The 14,726-nt window shown below is 42.5% G+C and overlaps 1 protein-coding gene across 1 annotated transcript in view; it reads right to left on the reverse strand.

The window, feature by feature from the left end:
* Positions 1–14,726, reverse strand: part of COG5 (component of oligomeric golgi complex 5) — a 480,035-nt gene that overhangs the window by 464,085 nt on the left and 1,224 nt on the right. Inside the window, exons 2-3 of the mRNA XM_040343536.1 lie at positions 8,461–8,600; positions 4,360–4,417 (exon numbers count right to left, since the gene is read on the reverse strand). Of these exons, the coding sequence (XP_040199470.1) occupies positions 4,360–4,417; positions 8,461–8,600 (198 nt within the window). The remainder of the gene's footprint in view (positions 1–4,359; positions 4,418–8,460; positions 8,601–14,726) is intronic.

The raw sequence follows: 14,726 nt of genomic DNA on the forward strand, positions 1-14,726 counted from the left end.
CAGAGGAGTCATGGGAGAAAGTCATGTGGTCAGATGAGACCAAAATAGAACTTTTTGGTCATAATTCCACTAACCGTGTTTGGAGGAAGAAGAATGATGAGTACCATCCCAAGAACACCATCCCTACTGTGAAGCATGGGGGTGGTAGCATCATGCTTTGGGGGTGTTTTTCTGCACATGGGACAGGGCGACTGCACTGTATTAAGGAGAGGATGACCAGGGCCATGTATTGCGAGATTTTGGGCAACAACCTCCTTCCCTCAGTTAGAGCTTTGAAGATGGGTCGAGGCTGGGTCTTCCAACATGACAATGACCCGAAGCACACAGCCAGGATAACCAAGGAGTGGCTCTGTAAGAAGCATATGAAGGTTCTGGCGTGGCCTAGCCAGTCTACAGACCTAAACCCAATAGAGAATCTTTGGAGGGAGCTCAAACTCCGTGTTTCTCAGCGACAGCCCAGAAACCGACTGATCTAGAGAAGATCTGTGTGGAGGAGTGGGCCAAAATCCCTCCTCCAGTGTGTGCAAACCTGGTGAAAAACTACAAGAAACGTTTGACCTCTGTAATTGCAAACAAAGGCTACTGTACCAAATATTAACATTGATTTTCTCAGGTGTTCAAATACTTATTTGCAGCTGTATCATACAAATAAATAGTTTAAAAAAATCATACATTGTGATTTCTGGATTTTTTTTTTTTTATTATGTCTCTCACAGTGGACATGCACCTACAGGGTGTTCAAATACTTATTTTCATCACTGTATATCCATATTAGTTTTTTTTTTACAGTCACTTTAAAAATTTGTGGAATTGATTTTTTTCACGTTGCTTTGTTCACTATTTAGAACTCCCATTATTGTGAGTTCCTTACAGGCGCTGCACTTTTATTCATTTTTATTTGTTACACTTATCCTTTGTTGTGTTGGCTGCCCACTATAGAAATTTTGGGGAAGCGCAGTATATATATTTTTATTTACACCAAATTACATTGTTGTTATTTTCTCACACAAATAGATTTTTGTAGAATGTAATCACCACTAGTGTTTTTTTTTTTTTTTTTGCTAAATAAACAAACAAAAAAAAAATAATGCATGTTTGTTTTAACATTTTGCAAATAAATATTCTTTCCTTAAAAATGTAGGCAAAAACGTTCTTTGCTACATTTCTTTGGTGAAAATAACCAAACCTGTGTTTATTATTTAGTCTGTAGGAAAGTTAGAGTCCACAAAAGTATGGCATATAAACACGCACATGAACTTTAATGGCATCACAGTCTTAGTCCGTAGGGCTCAATATTGAGTTGACCCACCATTGCAGCTATAGCAGCTTCAACTCTTCTGGGAAGGCTGTCCACAAGGTTTAGGAGTGTGTCTATGAGAATGTTTAACCATTCTTCCAGAAGAGAATTTGTGAGGTCAGGCACTGATGTGGACGAGAAGGCCTGGCTCGCAGTCTCTGCTCTAATTCATCCCAAATGTGTTCTTACGGGTTGGGATCAGGACTCTGTGCAGGCCAGTCAAGGTCCTCCACCCCAAACTCGCTCATCCATTTCCTAATGGAACTTTCTTTGTGCTCTGGTCCAAATCATTTGGTGGAGGGGGGATTATGGTGTTTTATTTTTTTTCAGGGGCTGGGCTTGGCCCCTTAGTTCCAGTGAAGGGAACTCTTAAGGTGTCAGCATACCAAGACATTTTGTACAATTCTATGCAATTTTATGTACTGACAGCCATCTCAGTTTTTGAGGCCCAAAAATGCCAGGACAGTGCCCACCAAATGACCCCCTTTTTGGAAAGTACACGGTCCAATGTATTTAGCAAGAGGCATGGCACGTTTTTTGAAGTTGTAGTTTGTCACAATTTTGGGAAAAATTAAGAAATTGAAAAACAATTTATTTTATTTTTTTTATTAGTTTTAATTTTTTTATATACTGTCACCAGTACAGTACAGCATCATCATATAACTGGTGTGGTGGTGCGAATGTGAGGTGCGAATTTGCCTTGCGTTTTGAGCTGGAGAGGTGCGAATTTACCGCAAATTTCAGGAGTTGAACACAGCTGCAATTGATGTTCTTGCCCAGGGGTCTCCAAACTGCGGCCCGAGGGCCAGATGTGGCCCTTTGCTAGCCTTTATCCGGCCCTTTGGGCACAATTCCTCCCACTGACATGAGGCACTATTCCTCCCATTGACACCAACAATGGGGCACTATATTATCCACCGATACCAATGATGGGATACTATTCCTCCTACTAATAGGGGGAATACTCCTCTTCCTATTGACCACCAACCCTGAGGCCATATTTTTTCTCACTGATGCCGGGCCCATGACATTTTCTTCCCTTGCTGGCCCCAATCCGGCCCTCCTAAAGTCTGAAGGGCAATAAAGTGGCCCTTTGTTTGAAAAGTTTGGAGACCCCTGTTCTAGCCAATGGAATTATGTTAATGTCTAATGTTTAAAAAAATAAAAAGTGTTAGCTTCCTGTTTACTTCCTGTTTTTTGTGGAGAGTAGTGTGGTGGAATTCGTACATATCTGAACCAACAATGCGATTCCAGAACGATTTACATTGATGTCTATGGAGACTAAATTCGCAACGCTGTATATTTGCACAAGACCCTTTTTTATTATCGCATTGGCAGAGGAATCGTAACGCATAGATGTGAACGACTGTCATTGAAAACAATGACTTTTTGGATGACATGCAAATCTAGTTTTTTTTTTTTTAATGCATCGCATTCGTTATCAAATCACACAAGTGAGAACGAGGCCTTACTCTTCTGCGTTTTTGAGCCATATATATAGTTTTGCTAAAAATAAAAAAAAAGCTACAGCTAAAAATACACTAGTGCAAAAACACTGAAAAACACACTACAGCTTTCTACAGCGAACGTTACTGGCTTTTTTTATAACGTCCAGTGCCCATGAGGCCTTAATGTGACCTTTAAACTGAAATCTTTTAAGTGGAGGGGAGTAAAAAAAAATAAAAAATATATGGTTGCATAAGTGTGCACATAAGTTGCATCATGTGATATTTCTGGATATTTGGTTGATAGGTGTATTCTAAACAACAGAGACAGACTATGATGATTATAGACCCTTAATTTATTTGTAAGTGGGCAAACTTACAAAATCTGCAGGAAATAAAATAATTATTTTTGCCACTATGTTTTTGGGCCCTATAACACCGATACGCTTTTCCTGCATTTTTACTTTGCAAGAAATGTTTTTTTCCTTTAAATCCTATGGGGCTCTTCACACCACTGCGCCACAAGTAAGGTGCAGTCATCGTTTTGTTTTTCTATGGTTATGCTTAATGGTTTTGCAATGTATTTTATTTATTTATCTGTTTGCTTTGTTATCTTTGTATGGTGCTCTTGGGTCACCTGCATGCATGTCCTGTACTCTGCATCTTTAGTGCGGTTTTGAAAACCGCACCAAAAACCGCAGCTCCACATTTAATCGAATAGAAAATGCGGCAAAACATACCACGTTTTGCGTTTTTGGTGCATTTTTGCAACACAAGTCCCTTTTTCACGAGTGCAGGCAACCAAAAAATGCTGCAGAAACGCACACAAAAAAATGCATCTGAAACAAAAATCGCTGCAAAAACGCATATGCATTTTACCGTTATTTGGCTACAGAGCAGTGTGAAAATACTCAAAGCTGAATTGAACAAGCTGAAGTTAGAAGTTGACTACGCACAGTACTATGCACAGTTGCGCCAGTTTTAGTAAACCCTTACCCATTGTGTGCATGAGGCCCTAATCTCTAAAATGAAGCAAATGATCTGCCTTAGCTTTCAGGCCCAGTTTTCTAACTTGCATACAACATTTCACAAGCTCAGTAGTAGATCTAAACTGATTTAGCAAAATTACAAAAAACTTTGCAAATGGAAAAAATACTCCATGCCAACAGATTTACTAATTTGCTCAGCAGTAGTAATTCAAAACCCACCTATGGAAATTATTTTCTTCCTCTCCTAACCAGACACAGGCGCAACAGCCTCTTTCATTCCTATGAACAAGCTGTACTCATGGTCACCTCCAACAGTCTCTTGGAGCATGGATAGATATTTGTGAAAATGTATAGTTTCATTTTATCCACCGTCTTTAATAATGGAGCAATGCAGTTATTTCTTTGTACGTACGGCAATAACATAACACTTTAACACTGTCCCTTTCTTCAACACTACATTCATTTGTAAAGTGTTAAACACCAAATTTCAAAAAATAAATAAAATAAAATAAAATAGATTTGTAAAAAGTATTTAAGGTAAAAAAAATGTATCATCCAATACACCAGTCATGACATTGGAAATTGAAAACTTACAGGGTATTAAAACATAAAAAGGTCAAAAACGTACCCTCTAGAGACTCCATACCAGTTGCTTGTGCCAATAGGTCTTCATGTCGTGCAACAACCTAAAAGTAAAAACAAATAAAAAAAATGTAGGCTACATGAAAAGGATTTTGGAAGAGGAAGATGATTTGTACTGGAGGGAGGGGAACTGTGCTGGGAGGAGGGAGAGACTTCGGCATTTTTATTTTGAGAAAACTTTGGCTTAGCGTACATATTGGTGCTCAATTTTTTTTGGGTGTTGGGCATGAGTGGTTTAAGTATTTGACAACTCCTGCTCTCTCTTCATTTTGCACTACTTACCCATGCACTCTGTGCATTACATAAACCTGACCCCTGTATGTTGTGCCTTGTGTACCCCCTCACCCCTGCACCCTGTGTGTTACATACTCCTAACCCCTGCACTCTGAATTGTGCATTGCCCCTGCTTTTTCCACCAAAAAAAGAAGCCCATGCTCTGGTTCAGTAAGCTGTGACCCTGCTTGGAGGTGAAAGGTTTTGTGCCCGATATTCCCTATTTTCAATCAATCATTCTTTGGTGGATTTTAACATGTGCATCTGATTTTTTTTTTTTATCATAATAAAAAAGCTTGTTTGCTGAACTTTCTGACAGATGGCATAACATTCTCATCATGCAGACTTTGATATGATGCACACTGTATAGCGGACTTGATAAATGCAAGCTGCCCAAACCATGTAATTTTCACCACCATTCTTCACAATTGTTATAAGATTGTTCTCCTAAAATGCTGCCCTTCCATTCGCACCAAACAGGTCTAATATTACCGCAATCAAAAATCTATCTTTGATTCACTAGCCCACAGAATACTGCTCTAGAAGGCCTGGCCTTTGCCTATATGTTTAATGGTGAACTGTAATCATGCATACTCTCCAAGGAAGTTCTAGTCATTGGCACCAAATGTTAAAGGAATTGTAAAGTCTTGTTTTTTTGTTTTAAAAAAAAAAAAAAAAAAGTTAACCTTACATGCTCTATGCTGTTGGTTTTGCACAGAGCAGCCTGGATCCACCATTTTTCTCGGGTCCCTCTTCAGTTTCTGGCCCCTCCTGCCTGTTGAGTGCCCCCACAGCAAGCAGCTTGCTATGGGGGCACCCAAACCAAGTCACAGCTCCCCATGTCAAATCAGACACGGAGCTGTGACACGGACCCGCCCCTCTCACTCCCAACTCAGCCAATGAGGAGGGGTGTCCCGGGCAGCTTAGACACTCCTGCAACATCGCTGTATGAAGACGGGCTAGGATAACTTTTAGGAGAGTTGAAGGGGGGGTTTTTTCATCTCGATGCATAGAAGAAAAAAAAAAAACTTCTGCCTTTACAATCCCTTTAAAACCCTTATTTTAGTTTAAGTAAACCTATAGGCAAATATTTTTTTCCCCCAGTTTGGCCCCTTTCACATGTGCGGACCGTATGTCCGCATTTTCATCCATCCGTTTGCGGATGAAAACGGGACAAACATTGGTCCCTATGTGATTGCGGGTGTCAGAGGATGAACATCCGCCGACACCCGTAATCACCCGCCTCCGCAAAGATCCGATTTTGCGGACGGAAGAAAATCCTATTTTTTCTTCCGTCTGCAGATCAGATCGGATCGGATCGGATGAACACGGACACACGGTCCGTGTTCATCCGATCCCCCCATAGGGGAGAGTGGAGAAAAGACAGAGCGGTCCCTGCACAGTGTGCGGGGACCGCCCTGTCAGCCGACGGCTCAGCAGGGATTTTACGGAGGATGCCCGCTGAGCTGACGGACACATAAAGGCAGATCATTACTGATCCACCCCGTGTGAAAGGGCCCTTAGGATAGAGAAATGGAGGGTTATAACACATCAGGTTGTTGCCTGTCTCCTATAAACATTCTTCCAACACAAACTCAATACACATTCACTCTGTCGTCACTCCTTAGGCCCTTATGGGTCTCCTCATACAAACTCAATTCACACAGTCAGCAGCTCCCTGCTACACTTGCTCCTCACTCCTGCGCTGAGACCTCCTCTATGCACCAGGGCAGAAACCAGAACTATAGACACAGATCTAAAAAAAAAAAACTTGCACAACCAGTGTACTGCTTGTCAGCAAAGTTCTGGACCCAGGATTTGAGAATTCATTCCTCCCAAGTCTTCACAAAGCCTCCAGGTTCCAAACCGGGTTGCACCATCCTCTGGATTAAGTGGGGTCTGCAGGGGCACTAATGTGCAAATCTAACATACCCTTGTGCTTTCTTTGGCTGCAGCTACATGGGTGATTTTTTATTTATTTTTGTAACTCAATTGTACTACTAAAATGGATAAATAATAATCTCAAAGAGTAGAGACTAAAGGTATGGAACAATATACAGTCATGGCCAAAAATATTGGCACCCCTGCATTTCTGTCAGATAATGCATCACTTCGTCCCGAAAATTCTTGCAATTACAAATGTTTAGGCATTCTCATGTTAATTTATTTTGCTTGTATTGGTTTATTGTATTCGGCCCTAGGAAAAAAATAACCAAAATCAATCGCTTCCTGTAACCATCAATACGTTTCTTAAACCGCTCTCCTGGAATTTTGGACCACTCTTCTTTCGCCAACTGCTTCAGGTCCGCCAGATTGCAAGGTTTTCCTTTCCCAACTGCTGTTTTGAGATCTTTCCAAAGGTGCTCTATGGCAGTGGTCAGCAACCCTGTCCTCAGGGCCCACTAACAGGCCAGGTTTGCAAGATAACTGAAATACATCACAGTTGATATAATTTTCTGTTTAGTGATTGCAGTATTCTAGTCTGCATCTCCCCAAGGTAATACATAAAACCTGGCCTGTTAGTGGGCCCTGAGGACAGGGTTGATGACAACTGCTCTATGGGATTTAGATCTGGACTCATTGCTGAAAAGTTCTGCACTCTCCAGTTTCTTAAACCATTTCTGGGTTCTTTTGAGGTGTGCACTGGGTCATTGTCCTGTTGTAAGACCCATGACCTTTGACAGAGACCCTACTTTCTGACACTGAGCCCTACATTGCACCCCAGAATTCTTTGGTAGTCTTCAGATTTCATAATGCTGTGCACACGGTCAAGACATCCTGTGCCTGAAGCAGCAAAGCAACCCTAAAACATCAGTGAACATTCACCATGTTTGACTGTATTCTTTTCTTTAAAGGCCTCATTTCTTTTTTTGAAAACCGTTTTGGCAAACTCCAATCTGGCTTTTTTATGTTTCTGTGTCAGCAGTAGGGTCCTTCTGGGTCTCTTACCATAGCGTCCCCCTTTATTCAGATGGTGACTGAAGGTCAGCTTCAGTTTATCGGGAAGTTGAACAAGGTTCTTTATCCTCTATTCAAACAATCCTTTGTTGCAATCTTTGGATACATTTTTCTCTTTCATCCACATCTAGAAGGATTAGTTACAGTGCCATGGGCTGTAAACTTCTTGACAATGTTGCACACAGTGGACACAGGAACATTAAGATCTCTGGAGATGGACGTGTAACCTTGGGATTGTCCATGCTTTTCCACAATTTTTGTTCTCATATCCTCAGACAATTCATTGCTGCTCTTTCTCTTCTCCATGCTCCGTATGGAACACAGAGACACACAACAGAAAGGTTGAATCAATTTCTGACCATTTCAACTGGCTGCTGGTGTGATTTCTTTATTGTAATTTATACAGGCAAGTTTAATTACAAAATGACAGGATCACAAACTTGGAATGCAATTATTTCTTACAATTTTGAGAGGGTACCAATAATTTGGTGCAGTTAATTTTTGGAGTTTTGCGTGGAATGTGTCAGATTTGGCTTTTTGTTTCTCCACTTTTTTGTGTCATACCATAACAAACAAAATAAATAAACATGAGAATGCCTAAACATTCATAATTGCAACTATTTTCTGGGTGAAGTGGTGCATTATCTGACAGACATGCAGGGGTGCCAATATTTTCGGCCATGATTGTAGCTCTCTACAGATACGCACGCAGAACACACAAAACAATTTGAGCATTATGTAATCACATGAGATTAATTGCTACAACATGCTTCTTATGTAACCTATACCATAGCAAGCAGTTTGTTCCATAATCTTAGCAAATAAATTGCAATATGTCCATACTTCACTGCAATACCTGTAAATGCAATTCTTTATCCAACTGACTGATGCCCTGAGCAAGCTTTGCCAGCTGTTCTGCAATAACCGCCTGATGAATGGACTGGGAGGTATATGTTTTAACATCAAAATCATCACGTAGAAAGTCTGTGTAGCATTCTGAAAAAATAAAAAATTATGTATACATGTCAATCATTTTTATTATTAAGAATATTATTTGGTTCAGAACACACATAATAAAATATTCCTTTGGGTTATCAAATGCATTAATTGATAAAGGGTTAATACCGCCGCAATGCACCTCTGCTCCTATACCGCAACCAAAGATGCGGCTAACAGGACTTTTGGAGCGGTCCTGCTAGCGCACTGCTTCAGTGTGAAAGCCTTCGGGCTTTTACACTGAAGACTGCAGGGTACGATTCTTTCAGGCGATATAGCAGCGCTATTTTTAGCGCTAAACCTCCTCAAAAACATTTCTGTGTGAAAGGGGCCGAACTAATTTCTGTCACCAGAAAGTGAGAAGTTCTAATTGTTCTCAGTTAGTGTTGTAAGGTAGCGCACATATGCCGTGTACAGACAATTACACATTCCGACAACAAAACCGTGGATTTTCTTCCGACGGAATGTTGGATCAAACTTGTCTTGCATACACACGGTCACACAAATGTTGTCGGAAATTCCGAACGTCAAGAACGCAGTGGCGTACAACGGCACTAGAAAAGGGAAGTTCAATACCAATGTCGTGTTAGTAAAAGTTTGGAGAGAGACGATTTGCGCTTTTCAGCCTCTTGCTTTTCAGTCCATTACAGCGTGACGAATGTGCCGTCTCCATTATAAATGCTAGTTTTACCAGACCGAGCGCTTCCGTCTTGTACTTGATTCAGAGCATGCGTGGAATTTTGTGCATCGGAATTGTCCACACACGATCAGAATTTACGAGAACAGAATTTGTTGTCAGATCAGCTCTCAAATTTTTGTTGTCGGAAATTCTGACAACAAATGTCCAAAAGCTCCCATCGAACATTTGTTGTCGGAAATTGCAAGCGTGTGTCGCATTAGAGTCAGTATGATAGCTGGGCAACTAGCATGTACATAATGAGAAGTCAACAATGGTAGTCTCCATGTTTATCAGTTTTAATCACCCATATTTGTCACGGATTCACCTTAAAGCGGTTCTCCACCCTAAAGTGGAGTCCCGCTGATCGGAACCCGCCCCCCCTCCGGTGTCACATTTGACACCTTTCAGGGGGAGGGGGGTGCAGATACCTGTCTAAAGACAGGTATTTGCACCCACTTCCGGCCACACGCTACGGGCGAAAGACGGGTTTTTCTGACTTCCCGTCTGTCGCCCGTTGTGTGCTGGGAACACTCGGCTCCCAGTACACAGCGTGTGAGCCAATCGGCGGGCGCAGCGCGACTCGCGCATGCGCCGTAGGGAACCGGGCAGTGAAGCCGCAGCGCTTCACTTCCTGGTTCCCTCAGCGTGGATGGCGGGGGGAGCAGCAGAGAGACGAGCGATCGCTCGTGCTCTGCTGCGATCAGCGCTGGACTCCAGGACAGGTAAGTGTCCTAATATTAAAAGTCAGCAGCTGCAGTATTTGTAGCTGCTGGCTTTTAATATTTTTTCCCCGTGGCACATCCGCTTTAAAATGAACCTGTGGCCATGCTTTAAGCCTCCTACACACGCTTGGTTTTCTCGGCAAGAACGAGCGCGTGTACAAGGCTTTCAGGTTTCTCGTCTGGAAATCTGGCCAGAATCTCGATGAGGAAAATAGAGATTCCTGCGCTCTATTTTCTTCTCGGGATTATTGTCGGCCTGTTTCCTGACGAGAAACCCGAGAGTGTGTATACTTACCTGTCACCGTGGAAACCCGCGCATGCTCGAAATGACTTTGACGCATGCGCGGTAGATTCCACGGCATAGGTAGGGTGAAGCAAGATGGCGGTGACGGCATCGAATGTGACGAGCGCATGCTCGTTGTACGCGATGACCTCACCACGTTCTTGCGGTTCTTTTGAAAGGTCTGTGTGTACACTCGGGCAGCAAGAGATTCTTGCCAAGAATCTAGTCAGGAAAAAGGACGTTTTTTTCCTCACGAGATTCTGGCCTGTGTGTACAGTACAAGGCCATAGACATTCAAGCAATTACAAATCATCAACAATCAGTAAGCAAACTTTAAACAAACTCTCACTGATCTCCTTAGCCGTGGGCAGAGTAAAGTAATTAATTCTCAAAGTTCCCAGCAGAAGCACCAAGATCATTTTCTCAGCAGGCTAATTTGCCCTACTTCTCCCCCTCAGCAGCTCAGCACACACTGCTCCCCCTTACAAGCAGCTGAGTTTATTCTGTATCTCCCTCCCAGAAGCTCAGCTCACCCCTGATACCCAGAAAACACCATGTTTTCTTATTTCTAATGTGGACACAGTAGGTGCTTTGTGAGGAGAGGTTAGTTGCTGAGAGAGCCAACATAAACTACCTTATTGTTTCTGCTGTGAACAGAAGAAAATTTGAGGATGATTTGCCCCACTATGCCTGCAGCTACAAGGGTCAGTAAGAACTTAATTTAGAGCGCCTTTACAGCATGCTACAAATATGAAAAAATACTGAAATGTCAAAATCCTGGCCACTTTAAAGCAGAACCACTGGGTGGCCTAATTCCATAGGGGCAGATCCACAGACAGAGTACGCCGGCGTATCTACCGATACGCCGGCGTACTTTCAAATTACCCGCGTCATATCGTTGATTTGAATCCTCAAAACAAGATACGACGGCTTCTGGGTTAGATCCGACAGGTGTACGTCTTCGTACGCCTTCGGATCTAAGATGCAATACTTCGGCGTCCGCTGGGTGGCGTTCACGTTGTTTTCCACGTCGGGTATGCAAATTAGCTATTTCCGACGATCCACAAACGTACGAGTGGCCGGCGCATTTTTTTACGGCGTCCGTAGTCGGCTTTTTCCAGCGTATAGTTAAAGCTGGAATTTTGTTGCGTATATTTAGATTTGCCATGTTAAGTATGGCCGTCGTTCCCGCGTTTAATTTGAATTTTTTTTTTTTTTGCGCAAGTTGTCCGTGAATCGGAATGTACGGAAGTCATGTCTATGTTAAAAAAAATGACGTTCTTTGCGACGTCATTTAGCGCAAAGCACGGCGGGAAATTTAGGGACGGCGCATGCGCAGTTCATTCGGCGCGGGGATGCGCTTCATTAAAATGAAACAGGCCCCCTAATCGCCGAATTGAATTCCGCGCCGTTACGCCGCTTGAGATACACTACGCCGCCTTAACTTACGACGCAAATTCTTTGGGGATTCGAAACAGCAAAAAGTAAGTTACAGCGGTGTAGCGTATCTCACATACGCTGCGCCGATGTATTTGTATGTGGATCTACCCCATAATGTGCAAGTATACACGACATATGTGTACATTATAGCACACTTCCTTACAATTGCACTGTCTAATCCAGGCTGTAGGTAGTTGGTCCGTACCCTACCACCATTTCCTCTGCCTCTTTTTGCAAGCTCCCAGTTGCCCTCTTTGGCCACCGATGATGCAACTCCTGCACATCAGCTCTGGCACCAATATCGGCATCTTTCAGAATGAGCCAATAGTGTACGCTGCACAATACATGTACTGTGCAAAACATACAGAAAATAAAATATTGCCCGCAGAAGATGAAGACTTTTTTGGCATTCTTTGCATGTTTTTTTTGTACCAAACATTCCTACTGCTTAGGATTTTATTTTTATAGATCGGAGCCTCCACTACTCAAATCCTGGTCTTGTGTGTGTCCCCTCTACTCACCTACACTCGATGGGAGACAGAGCTTTCTCCTGCTACGCTCCAAAACTCTGGAATTCACTTCTAAAGAACATCAGAGGGTCATCTTCTATAAACTCATTCAAATCAAATCTAAAACGTTTTTTCTTTAGACAAGCTTTTATGCAATTGTCCCTTTTTTCCTTGGTTTTATACTGTGCATTTCTTGTGTTTTTGTTTCTCGTCTGTGTAAAGCGCTTTGAAAAGCTATCTTTAGGCTCCATTCACACTTGTGTGACTCCGAAGTTGTGCAATTTCCATTGCGACTTTGTTACCACTTTGGATGAGTGACTTGGATGTGACTTTGGCCCCTTTCACATGTACGGATCCCGTGAGGATCCGTAGCTTTCTCATCCGCTTGCTCAGCGGGGATCGCTCCGCTGATCCCCGGTGAGCCGGCAGATGACAGGGCAGTCCCTGCACACTGTGCAGGGACCGCCCTGTCTGATCTCCACTCTCCACTATGGGGAGATCGGATGAACACGGACCGTCTGTCAGTGTTCACCCGATCCGATGACGGATGGAAAAATAGAATTTTCCTCCGTCTGCAGAATCGGACCATAGCGGAGACTGATGAGATCGGGTGTCAGCAGATGTTCATCCGCTGACACCCACTACCCCATAGGGATCAATGTATGTCCGTTTTTTATCCCAAAAACGGATAGATGAAATACAGAAATATGGTCTGCACGTGTGCAAGGGGCCTTTGACTGTTGCATTGATAACATTAACCTGCAACTTTCATGCGACTTTAAAGTTTATGTTGCGGTCTGTCACTCAAGTCGCATGAAAGTAGCATCAAAGTCAGGAAATTAGATCCTGCTAGATCACTTTAGGCTGGCCCCTTTTGTAGGTATAGCCATGTAAAACATTAACAATAAGTATCTATGCGGTTTCAAATCTAGTAATACACTCTCACCCTGCCCTGCACATACTCAGTCGCTCTCCATATTTAGGCAGTACTTCATTTGTAGAGGCCGATCTGCTCACAGCCTTAAAGCAGAATTAAACCCTCCTATCCTTTATAACCAAAGAAGCTGCTTCTGTTTGATCTGCAACTGCCATGGCGCAGCACATGCAATCTGTTAGGACATCAGCCATTTGATGGTTTGACAGTTTGGTTGAGGACACAAGCAAATGTGACAGTTAGCTTTCCCAACATTCAAGGAATGAAATTTTAACCACTTCAGCCCCAGTAGGATTTACCCCCTTAATGACCAGACCATTTTTTGCGATACGGCACTGCGGCGCTTTAACTGACAATTGCACGATCATGCAATTCTGTACCAAAAATTGATGTCTTTTCTTTACCACAGATAGAGATTTCTGTGGTATTGGATCACCTCTGCGGTTACTATTTTTTACGCTACAAACCAAAAATGTAAGAAAAAAAAAAAAAAAGTACTTTCTGCTATAAAACATTTCCAAAAAAAAAAAATTGAAAAAAATTTAAATGTATTCATCAATTTAGGCCAATTTGTATTCTGCTACATATTTTTGGTAAAAAAAATCCCAATAAACGTATATTGATGGTTTGCGCAAAAGTTACTGCATCTATAAAATAGGGCAAGGATATGCAATTAGCGGACCTCCAGCAGTTGCAGAACTACAAGTCCCATGAGGCATAGCAGGACTCTGATAGCCACAAGAATGCCACCCAGAGGCAGAGACATGATGGGACTTGTAGTTTTGCAACAGCTGGAGGTCCGCTAATTGCATATCCCTGAAATAGGGGATAGATTTATGGCATTTTTATTATTTATATTTTTTCTACTAGCAATGGCGGTGATCACTGATTTTTAGCGGTACTGCAACATTGCGACGGACAGATCGGACACTTTTTTGGGAACCATTGACATTACTACAGTAATCAGTGCTAAAAATATGCACGGTTATTGTACTAATGACACTGGCAGGGAAGGGGTTAACAGGGCAGATTGAGGGGGTTAAATGTGTTCCCTCACTGAGTGTTCTAACTGTAGGGCAGAAGGGCTCACTGGAACAACACACAGATAGCAGAAAGACAGGATCTGTGCGATCTCCACTTACCTTTTCCTTCGATTTCCCTTCGAAATGATTTTTTTCCCTTTATTTATTTTTTTTGTCTGAATTTCGCACTTCCTGTTCCTCCTCAGTAAGCTGTTCTGGCTGACTAACCCCCAGCCAGAACGGCTTGGATGATGGGGGCAAGCTTACTGAGGAGAAACAGGAAATGAGAAATTCAGACAAGGAAAAAAAACATTTAGAAGGGAAATCGAAGGAAAGGGTAAGTGAACCAACAATGCACTAGCTTAAAGGAACCTATTTAGAAAATAAACTAACCTTTACAACCCCTTTAGAGCCCATTCACATCTAGGCGACAAAACGCCCAACGCCGGACGCTTGTGCCGCTAGAGGGGAGAATTCCCAATGCTGTCTATGGAGATGGTTCACATCTCATAGACGCCGTACGCCTGTCACCTGAAA

Source organism: Rana temporaria, chromosome 3, assembly GCF_905171775.1.
Source record: "Rana temporaria chromosome 3, aRanTem1.1, whole genome shotgun sequence".
NCBI classification, from domain to species: Eukaryota; Metazoa; Chordata; class Amphibia; order Anura; family Ranidae; genus Rana; species Rana temporaria.